Source organism: Acinonyx jubatus, chromosome E3 (genome assembly GCF_027475565.1).
Source record: "Acinonyx jubatus isolate Ajub_Pintada_27869175 chromosome E3, VMU_Ajub_asm_v1.0, whole genome shotgun sequence".
Taxonomy (NCBI): Eukaryota; Metazoa; Chordata; class Mammalia; order Carnivora; family Felidae; genus Acinonyx; species Acinonyx jubatus.
In genome coordinates, this window is record NC_069398.1 from 27226707 (window position 1) to 27237724 (window position 11018).

The 11018-nt window shown below is 61.4% G+C and overlaps 1 protein-coding gene across 1 annotated transcript in view; it reads left to right on the plus strand.

The window, feature by feature from the left end:
- Positions 1 to 7198, plus strand: part of SRRM3 (serine/arginine repetitive matrix 3) — a 42971-nt gene extending 35773 nt beyond the window's left edge. The window contains 7 exon segments of the mRNA XM_053213539.1: positions 2291 to 2451; positions 2453 to 2638; positions 3507 to 3731; positions 3832 to 3969; positions 4320 to 4359; positions 4361 to 4399; positions 5664 to 7198. Coding sequence (XP_053069514.1) covers positions 2291 to 2451; positions 2453 to 2638; positions 3507 to 3731; positions 3832 to 3969; positions 4320 to 4359; positions 4361 to 4399; positions 5664 to 6404 — 1530 coding nt within the window. The 3' untranslated portion in view covers positions 6405 to 7198.
- The last annotated feature ends 3820 nt before the right edge of the window (positions 7199 to 11018 follow it).

Below are 11018 nucleotides of genomic sequence, written 5' to 3' on the forward strand. Positions count from 1 at the left end.
GCCAAGTGTCTCCTGGTAATGTCTCTTGACTTTGGAGCTGCCGTCTCAGAGGGGCCATGGCTCCTAGCCCAGGATGAGAGGTGAGCTGGTCATCAGGAGAGCTGGGGTGCTCAGATATCCACCCTGCCCACCTATGCCTGCCTGAGCCCCCAAGGGAGAGACGCCAGGCTCTCCCAGGAGGCCTTTATGGCCCATTTGACTCTGGACAGCTGCTCTCACCTGCTATGGCTAGTGTTCATTGGCTGCTTCAGCCACCAATCAGAGCTGGCTGTGCCTTTCCTCCCATGGGACCGACTTCTTGGCTCTGCCTCCAAGCCCTGGCTGGATCCAGGCTTGCAGGGAAGGGCCTGGGCACCACCCCGCCTCCTGCAGGAAGCATAGGCCATGCCAAGGAAACCACGCTCCTTTCAGTCTCTGGCAGTAAGGTGCCCTGAGGGGTGGTAGGTAGCTGGTTTTGTTCTCCCATCCCAGGAGCCTGCCAAAAAAGCTTGGCCCAGACCCTGCCCCTCTTTTAGTACTACCTGGTTTGGCCCCGACCCTTGTAATGATTCCTTCTTCAGCAACGGCATTGAGGCCCTACTAAATGCCAAGTTCTGCGATAAAAACTGAGGTTACGGAGCTGAATCCAACCAAAAATTTCTGCCCTGGAGGTGCTTCGAAGTCAAGTTGGTGCTGGTGGTTGGGGGTGGGGTAGACAGGTGGAACCAACTGTTACCAGATAGACAGAAAGCTGGAAACCCGAGGACAAGAGGAGGGGTCTGTTCTGTGAGGGGAGGAGGATGGAGAGGGTGGTCAGGGGTACACAGAGAATCCTGGAGTATTTGCTCTGGTAGGGACATCAGGAAGCAGAGCCCAACCCTCTCGTTTTGGGGATGGGGAAACTGAGGCCCAGAGTGGGGAAGTGACTTAGCCAGGGTCACTCATTGAGGAAGAGGCAGGCTCTCAGACCCCTGGTTGCCAGCTAGGGCCCTTTTGATGGTACCAGGCTCCCTTTCTGGTTTTCTGTACCCCAACCCTTGTGTCCTAACTGCACTTTTGGAAGAACATTGGACATCTCTATCCAGCAGTCACCCAAGAGGTGCCTGCTCAGGCCCGAGGAGCCGGGCGCGGCCAGTCCTTCCTCCAGAGGCGGTGTGGCCTCCTCTCGGCCTAGAATGGGGTGGTTGCGTTTTTTTTTTCTCTCTCTCTCTATCTCTCTTGCATTTTTGTGAATCTAATGATGAACTTACGCTACCACACTTTTCCCTTCTCTTACACACCTTACCTACTAAAGGAGGAAGTGCCACTTTATTGGTAAGTGGACGTTAACCAAGAGGGACTTAAAAAAAAAATCAGAACTTTAAAAAAAAAAAAAAAAAGGAAAGGAAAAGAAAAGAGAGAAACAGAAAGACAGTCGGGTGTTACTGACAGTTCCACAGGTCTCTGCAGGGCCGGAAAACAAAGAAAGAAAAATGTTAACAGAAAAAATGTCAGTTCCCCAGGAGTTCAGACATTGTTTTTGATTTTGGTATCTAATGACATTTGTGGATTTTGTTTTTTATTTCTGTTTTTCCTCCCTTTCTTCGGTTCAGTTTTGAGTTCAGTTGTCCCGCCCCGCCCCCACCCCCATCTGTGTGCCGTGTGCCCCTTCCATCCCCTCACCCACCCCCCACGCGCTGGGGGGGGCCTGGCCTGGGGGGCTGGCCCCGGCCCGGCCTCCCGGTGCCCGCCCTCTCTCTACTCTCTGCCGGGATCGTCCGTCCCATCGGGGGGCAATGCCAGCCCCCGTGCCCGTCCTGGAGCCCCCTCCGTTTCAACCCCCCTCCCCCCACCGCTCCGTCCCTCTTGTGTTTTGCATGCCGAGAACCTTGCATGAGCTGCACTGTTGAGGCCAGAAGGTGGACACTCAGGAGAGGCAGAGGCAGGGCAGGCGCGGGGAACCGTGTGTGCGATGCTCCGGGACTGGCAGCCCCCGGCCTGGGCCCGGTGAAAGCCCCCTCTCCTTCTCTCCCCCCCCCCCCACCCCACCCGTCCGCTCTCTCACCCTCGACCTCGCTCCTTCTCTTGGCCTGTCCTCTCTCTGTCTCTCCTCTGCTCCCCCCCCCCCCCCCCCCCCCCCCCCCGTCTCCGCCTTTTCTCTCTGCTTCTCTAACTTCCCCTGCTCCTCCGCCTCCGCCTCTCTCTCTGCTCTGGACTCTCTCGACCTCCTCGGTTTCCTCTGTCTCTGCGGGCATCTCTTCCGTCCCGTCTCTGTCTGCGCCCCCGTCCCCTCCACCCCCCTCCGTGCCCTCTCTGCCTCTCTCCCCGTCAGAAGCCCAGCTCGCCCTCGCCCAGGGCCCGCGACCAGGCGGAGGCCGGCGCAGCCACGCCGCCCGCGCGGGGCAAGGAGAGCCCGAGCCCGCGCTCGGCTCCGTCGTCGCAGGGCAGAGGAGGCCGCGCGGCGGGCGGGACGGCCAGGCGGCGGCGGCGGCGCGCGCTCCCGGTCCTCGGCGTCCGCGCCCCGCCGCAGGGGCCGCCGGCGCGCCCGGCCCGCGCCGCCCCGGGGTTCGTCGCGCTCGCTCAGCAGGGCGCGCTCCAGCAGCGACTCCGGCGGCGGCGGCGCCCCCGGCCCCGGGCCCGAGCCCGGCTCCGAGCGAGGCCACGGCGCGCACGGGAAACGGTGAGCGGCTCCCCTCCCCGCCCCGAGCGCTGCCCCGCCCCCGCGGAACACCTGCTCCCACCGGTCCCGTCCATCCACGCGGAACACCCTTCCCCGCGCTCTCGCCCCTCCCTCCCCACAGAACAGCTTCCCCTCTCCACCGACCCCTCTCCCCCACCCCTCGAACAGCCCCCACCCCCACCCCCACCGGCCCCTCTGACCACTCTCCCTGCTCCCAAAGACCCCTTACCCCCCACCCACCGACTGTTCTCCCCACACTGACCGCTCTCCCTCCTTCTCATTAAGCTCCCCCTTCTGTGATCACTCCCCCCACCCACGGTGCAAACTCCCTTCCACTCTGCAATTCTCCCTCTCTGCAAACTGCCTCCCATTCTCCTTCCCCACTCACTGAGGTCCCCCCTCACTGATCGCTCTCTCCTCACACACGGAGCCCTCCCTTCCCCACACTGATCACTCTCCTACCCAACAGAGTCCCCCCCCACCCCCGCCCCGCCCCACACCCAGGATTCTCCTCCCATCAGGGAGCTCTCTCTCCTCCCTCACTTGCCCGCCCCCACCGATCACTCTCCCTCCACACCAGGGAACACACTCTTCCACACTGATCTCACTCCCCACGCCCCTATCCCAGCCCTTTCCCTGCTCAGGAAACCTTCCCCCGCGCCACCAACTCGCGCATCACCTCTTCCCGCTCACTAACCCTTCTCTCCTGCATAGAACTCCTCCCCCTACTGAATCCCTTTCCCTCCCCTGAGCCCACTTTGTCCCTAGCTGAGCCCCCTCCCTGTCACCCGCACCCTCTTCAACCCCCCCCCCCCCCGCCCCAGCCCACTTTCTCCCTAGCTAAGCCCCTGTCGCCGTGCCTCTGCAGGACCAAGGAGCGGCCCCCGCGCGCTCGGCCGGCCAGCACCTCCCCGTCCCCGGGCGCGCACGGCAGGCACGGCGGCCCGGAGGGGAAGAGCTCGTCGCGCAGCCCGGGCCCCCACCCGCGCTCGTGGAGCTCCAGCCGCTCGCCCTCCAAGTCCCGCTCGCGCTCCGCGGAGAAGAGGACCCGCAGCCCCAGCCGCTCGCCGTCGCCCAAGAAAAACCTGGGCCGGTAAGTGCGGGCCCGGGGGTCCCCGCCGGGCGCTGGGGTGGCGGCGGGGCCGGGGCCGGGGCTGGCCGGGCCGCGTCGCTCACCTCGGCCGGGCCCGCAGGGACAAGGACGGCGAAGGCCGCGCGAGGCACGCCGAGGCCGAGGCCGCCCGCGCCCGGCGCCGCTCCCGCAGCTACTCGCCCATCCGCAAGCGGCGCCGGGACTCGCCCAGCTTCATGGAGCCGCGGCGCATCACCAGGTACGGAGGGGCCCCGGCCGGCCCGCTGGGGACCTCCAGGGGAACGGACTGAACCCGGTGCGGGAGGAGAGGTGTCGTTCTGGTGGGGGCGGGGGGGGGGAGGGGAGGAAGAGGCCCCTGGAGGAGGAGAGGGGCCAGAACTGGAGGTGCTGGGGAGGTGGGACTCAGAGGCAGGGGTCTGAAGGCCCACGGAGGGGAGGGGGCTGTGCGCTCGGGCCTGGGTAGGCAGCAGCAGGCATGGAGTTCAGCTCCGGAAGATTCCAGCCATCCCTCCTGGAGCCCCTCCCTCTCTCCTTCCTCCCCACATCCATCTCCTGGCAATGATGTCTCCTTTTCTCCTTCATCCCAAGGTCCAGCCTGCCGAGTGGCCTGTGGCCGGCCTGGGGGCCGAGGGGACCCCCTCCCCACAGGCTGCAGGGGAGATGCCCATGTGAGCTGATCGGGCTCTGTTCAGCTGTCATCTGTCTGCCTCTCCTTTTCTCACTAACCTCACTGCTCACCTCCCAGCCCCCTGGGGAATTTGGAGGAGGGGGCACCAGCGGCCTACCCTCTGGGGCAGCTGTGGGAGGTCCCATCCCTTCCACTGCCCCTCTCAGTCCTATGGGGCTGTGCAGAGGGTGTGGCTGATGTGACAGAAGCCCCATGAGAAAGCTTCTTTGGCCCAGACCGGTGGGCGTGGGCGTGGGCCTGGGCCTCCGGGTGAGATTATGGTCTGTGTTCGTGGAAATCACTCTGCTAGCCCTAGACCCCTGACATGGGGTAGAGGGCTACAGGCAAAATTCTGAACCCAGCTCTGAGACTTTGCTGGGCAGCCTTGGGAGATCAGTGTGCCTCTCTGGGGCTCGGTTCTCATGTCTGAACAATAAGCAGGGCTCCCTGAGCATCTTTTCAGCTCTAACATGGACTGATTCTCTAACCAGCCCTTCCAAGTCCTTGGTGATCCAGATCGCCATACGCAGAGGGTCCTAAGACAGCTGGAGCCCTGCACCTTCCACCTGGCACCCACCTCGGCCCCTCTCCTGGGCTGCCTCCTCCTCCATCCACTAACGTACACCTGTTTTCTTCCTCAGAATTAACCCCACGCCATGGGGCACTGTTGCCCCCTTAACCACTCTCCTTTCTTTTCTCTGGGTCACAGCTTCCTGGCTTCAAACTAACTCCGGGCCGGCGGGAGGTAGCTGAGTGAGGAGAAGGGGCCGGCGGGACTGGGCTGGGCCATGGGCATGGGCAGCGATGGCCGGGGGGTCTCCTCCTTGTTCCCTTGAAGTGACCTGAAAAACCAAATCCTTCGATTCTGTGAGGAAGAGAGAAGCAGGGCTGGGCTATATCCACAACCGTTCCCATGCACAGAAACCACTACTTAGCTTGGTTGACGCGAGTTGTCTATATTTAAAAGTTTCATTTATTCAACAAATTGTTGAGCGCCTACTCGGGTCAAGCAGAGACTGGGTCCCCTTTCCCTAAAGACAAGTGAGCAAAAAACAAAAGGTCCAACATGAAATTGGCAAGTGACCACTGACTGCCTGATCCTTTTGGGGTAGAGGGCACTCCAAGGCCAGAGCTCAGGGGAAACTGAGGCAGGAAAGCCCTGGCCACTGCTGGGGAAGCCCTGGCCTGAGTGAGGGGCCAAGCTAGAGCCTGGGGCAGAGCTCAGGGACCCGAATGGCCTGTAATCAGCTTTTCCCTCCTGGCAGTGCCCGAAAGCGTCCCATCCCCTACTACCGGCCCAGCCCCTCGTCCTCCTCCAGCTGCCTGAGCAGCGACTACTCAAGCCGGAGCCCCAGCCGCAGCCCCAGTCCCGGTCACAGCCACGGAAGCTACAGCAGCCGCAGCCGCGGGACCCGCAGCCGCACGCGCAGCCCCTCCCGGACCCCCAGTCCCAGCTACCACAGCCGGAGCAGCTCAGAGAGTGGGGGCTTCTGAGCCCGGACAGACCCAGCTTGGTGCCCCCTGGCATAGGGAGAGGCGAGGGGTCAGGCCCCAGGACCCGTGAGGGGGCCTGCACCCCACTGCTACAAGGGGGTCCCTGGGCCAGGGAAGACCTTGAGTGTGGGCGCCCTGCAGACAAGGAGGAGCTGGGTTCTGCTGCTTCTAGAGGGTCCCCACCCCCACCTCCTGCCTGCCCACCGTGTCCAGGGAACAAAGAGCCGTTGCGAACACAGGGATCGCCCTGTCCCCCTTCCTGCTTGATGCCAGCTCACCAGGCTGGGGACAGCTCGGTGGACCCAGGGACACCTCGGAAGGTGCCAGACCTGGAAGCCTCCCGCACCCACTCCACAGGGCCCTCGGCTCCTTTCTATCAACGCGCAGACGAGGAGGTGGGATGGCAGGCAGGATCTAAGTTAGACAGAAGGAAGAACGACCTAACCCTTGGTGCATCACCATCCAAGCTGGGGAGCGGCTTCCTTCTGAGCTGGCTGCAGGATCCTGGCTGATGGCTGGAGGCTGGCCCCACAGCCTCCCCCGACCCCTCCCCTGGCCCAGGAGGACCCAGACTAGGTGGGCCCCTAAGCCCCAGCCTGAGGAGCCGGGGAGCTTACTCTTGGTCCCACCTCTCCCTTCCAGGCCAGGCTCTCCCCTTCGGCCCTCACCCCATGCCCGGGGCCAAGGCCGCAGCAGCAGCCAGGCCTTCTGCATGACAAGAGATGGGAAGTATAGACTATGCTGCATCCGAGCCTGACATCAAAAGGGGTTCAGGTCAGAAGGTGAAGAGAGAAGAGGTAGATGGAAGAGAGCCTGTGAGGAGTGGGAGAAGGCAACGCAGTCCGATGACCGAGCAAGCCCTCGTGTCCCAGTGTGCCCTGTGTCTGGGACATGGGCCAGATGGCAGCACAGGGTCGCAGGTATAGGATAACAGGCACTTCGGGGCCTGCCCGAGGGAGCGCTTCCTTCTCGGGATTTGGTGGGGAGGTAGTCAGTGGAGGCTACCCAGAGAGGGGTGCTACAGCAAAGGGTAAGATCTAGATGCAGGGCCTCGGCCTGGGACCTCGAGTGGCACCCCAACCCCCACCCCCAGCCCTCTTCTGCTGCTCCCAGCCCACTCCTCCTGGGGCCCTCAGGGATCTCACAAAGTCTTCCTTGGCCCAACAGGGCATCTGCCCTGGGCTCCCACAGGGGGGAGGGGTCTGGGGTCTGGTCCGGGTTCCCCCTCTCTCTATTTTCCCCTCCCTCTTTCTCCGCGGTGCGGATAAAAATTGGACTCTAATAAACACTCGGTGCCCGGATGGCAGGTGGTGAGACTAGGTCTCTGTGGATTTGGGCACCTGGGGAGTGTGGGGAGGGCATAAGGTCCTGGAAAGGAGAGGGTCGCAGACTCCACCCCAGAGAGGAGATCTGGCGGGAAGGAACCAGAACCCAGGGTGTCCATCTCCCTGCCTGAGTGCTGGAGCGGAGCGTGCAGCTCAGTGGGGAGGAAAACGGGGACCCAAGAAGACTTTCCTTTCAGCCTGGAGACCCCGTGGGCTTTGAACACCCCCACCTCCCTCAAGCCCCACACCCCACCTAGCTTCCCCTCCCATCATTGTCCTTGACTCCAATACACCCCATCCAGCTGACCCACCTCCTCGGGCCCTCCATGCATGCCCTCTCCACCTCCAAACGTTCAGGTGAGCTCCTGGTTCAGGACCTAGCTCAGCTGCCTCCTACTCCGAGGAGCCTTCCCGATCTCCAGCTGCAATGCCCACTCTCACCTCTGGGTCCCTCCAGCTCTTTGGGGTCTGTACCTGCCTTTAGGTCCCTAAGCTCTTGTTCAGCTTATCTGTTGGCATGCCTATCTTTCCCTAAATCTATGAGTTTCTGGAGCCAGGCCATGCCTTCTTGGCCTCTGCATCTCCCAAATAAGCACCTTTGAGATGTCTGTCAACTGAGTAAACAAGTGAATCAGGGAGCCAGGGAGCGAGCGGTTCCAGAAACCTTGGGGGAGGGCATGAACCAAAGGCAAGGTGCGGTGGTGGCAGATAGACACTAGAGGGCGACAGAGAGAAAAGGAAAATTGCCTGTTGGTGGCTGGCCAGTAGTGACACAAAACTGGCCTGAATGGAGAGGGAGCCCTGGGGGATGGTCTAGGTCAGCCTGGAAACCCCAAGCTTCTGTCCTCAGCACCCACCCCGGCTACTTGGGGAAACAGCGTCCAATCCCCGGGGAAGGAGGGGGAGAGGACAAAGCCCCTGCCCACCCACCAACTGAGGGTTCAGCCTAAACTCTGCTCTACAGCTTGGGAAAAGAGAAAAAAAATACCTCCAGGAAGGCAAGCAGGAAAATACAAAACTCCAATTCTGCACCTGGTAGCAAGGGGTGGAGGGGATGGGGCGGGGGGAACCTCCCCAGGACGTGGGCCTTTGGGGTGTCGTAGGTCCTCTCCTGGTCTCTCTGCACATGGGGGCCTCAGGGACCCCTCTAACCTTGTGCTCCCAATATGGTAGCTGGGAGTCAGGCTGGGCAGGGCTTCCTGTGTTGCGTTCTGGTGGTGTTTTCTCTTCTTAATTGGTTTCCCGCAGTCCCAGACCAGGGTAGCAAGTCACAAGAGTACACGCCCAGTTTGGGTGTCCCAGATAGCGTCTCCCATCCCCTGCCTCTCTGAGATGCTCTTGAAAGCCCCTTGGACTCGCACCGGCCTCTCGGCTGAGGGCGTGTTCAGCAAACAGGCCCGATCACAAGACACCTGCCCTTCCTTCACCAGGCCCCTCTCCTCCACTCAAGGACACCCAAGACATGAAGGCGCTCCGGCTGTAGGGCCTCCCACCTCCACAGACATCACAGGGGATGCCAGGTCCTCCCTCTCTGCCTCCCTCCACTCACCACACACACACCCCTTCCAGCGGTATTAGATGGCACAGCGGGCAGTGCGGAGGGGCTGGGGGAGTGAGGGCGAGTGGAGGAGAAACTGTTGATTCACCAAGCTGGAAGGAGCCTTCGAGAACATCCAGTCCAATGGTCTCATTGTACAGATGAAGAAAATGAGTCACGGGAGCCGGCTGCTGGCCAAGGTCACAGAGCCAGAGACAGTGCAGGTCCCCAGACTCCCAGACTAGACAGATTCCTTCTGCTAGACAGCAGGGCGGGAGGGGCCAGGGGATGGATCCCCAGCCCTCCCCACATGGCTCCTCCTTGGCCCCCTTTCAGTGGTGGTGGGGTGAGGTGACACCCAAGGTTAGCCAGAAGCCTAGGGGGTGGGCAGGTTGGAGAGATACTCCCAGAGGGGCAGTATCTAGATGCTTCCAGAAAGATCCAGTGCCCCCCACCCCCATGTGCTCTAATTACTGTTGCCCATATTTTTAATTCCCAGTAAGCCCAGCGACTGGTACAACCCATCAGCTGTCAGGCCTCTCCAGGGAGCTCGGGCAGCTGCCTGAAGACTCTCGAGCTTTCTCTAAGGCTGAGCCAGGGAGGGAGGGGCTGGCTCAGCCACAGTTGGCAAAGGCCTGTCAAAGGTGTGGCTAGTGTGGCCAAGGCCTTGGGCTCAGTGCCAGGCAAGGAGGCTCTGAGGCTGGCCTTGGGTTGCTGCAGAGTACCACAGACTTCGGGGCTAAGGATGAGGGGAGGGGCCCCTCTGATCAAGGAATCCCAGACCCTGCAGTGCCAACCTCCCCCCCAACTCCCCTTTTGGCTACTGGGAAATCTCTGGGGGTGGAGTTGTCCTCTTAATCCCAGAAAGCCTAGCCCTGGCAGCTCAGTGCCCAGAATGATACAGTAGAAGATTGTCAAAGAATATTTGGGCAGGTAGACAAGTAGGGGCTGACATTCAGCCTTTGCTTCCCTTGCCCTGTGCCCAGGGAATAATGGTGTGACCTCCCAAAAGGGGGACTGGTCAGGGCGGCAAGGGACTCCAGAGAGGCTGGCCCGACCTTCCCTCCCCCTTGGCTACACACCTCCCCCTGCACCCACAAGCTCACAGACCACAGCCCTCCCTGGACAGCTCGGAAAGTCTCTCCCCTCAGTCAGGAGGCTTGAGTTCCAATCCACTCCCCCACCACCCCCTCCCACCCCCTTACCAGCTTTGTGACCTTGGGGCAATTCTAACTCCGTTTTCTCATCTCAGAAACGAGACTTTGATAAGATACTTGGACCTGCTCTAGAATGCATACAACTGGGTAATTCACATTAGCCTAAATCTCAGTATCCAAAATGAAAGGACCTCTTTCCTTAATAACAATGAGCACTTACTGAGCGCCAGGCACTTCCCATACATTACTACATTTGAGATTCACCACCGCCCGGCAACACGGGTGCCTTATTATTGCCGACGTTTTGCAGATGGGGTCGGCGGGCTCAGAGAGGTCACCAGGCCAGTGAACAGCAGCACCCAGATTCAAGCCCAGCCTTGTCTGACCCCAAAACCCAGTTTGTCCCCCACCCCACCCCCTTACCATCACCCAGAGCCACCCATGTCCCTTCCCTTGTGATTGGCAGGGTCCCTCAAGAACTGACCCGCTGAAGATTGATATGAACTCTCAGTCCTGCCCCCCCCCCACCCACCATGGGCAGGGTGCTAGGAACTGTTGGGCCCTGGCTTACACAACTTCCCTGGCTGGGGCAACAGGAATGGACCCTCCCCACCCTGGCTTCGGGCAAGATGCAGGGAGCTACGAGGGAGCTTCTGTCTACAAAGTGTTGGCAGGGAGGCAGCCCAGCAGTCCCCACCCAGAACGTGGCTGGGCCGGGCAGGACCACACTTGAAAGCATCCATGACCACATCTGACAGCTCCCTGTAGGGTGGGGCTCCTGGGCTCCAGTCTGGGCCAAGGTGGGCAAGCAGGGGCGGACAAGGGCCCTCCCTGGCTCCTGACCTCACCTCCACTTTACAGAGCTGGGGATGGGTGGGCCTGGGAGTGCCAGGGAGTGAAGGCCTGGGGCTCGCTAAAGCTGAAACCCTTGTGGGCCCGGGGTGGGGGGGGGGGGCAGCCAGTAGCTCCCAAAGGAGACCCACTGGGCCCATGACACGACCCAGCAAGGGAGGTGGAACAGAAACAGGGGTTCCATCTGCTTTGCACCTTGGCCCACAAAAGTCCCAGGAGCTCAGAGGTGACCAGAACAACCTCAGACTCATGCCC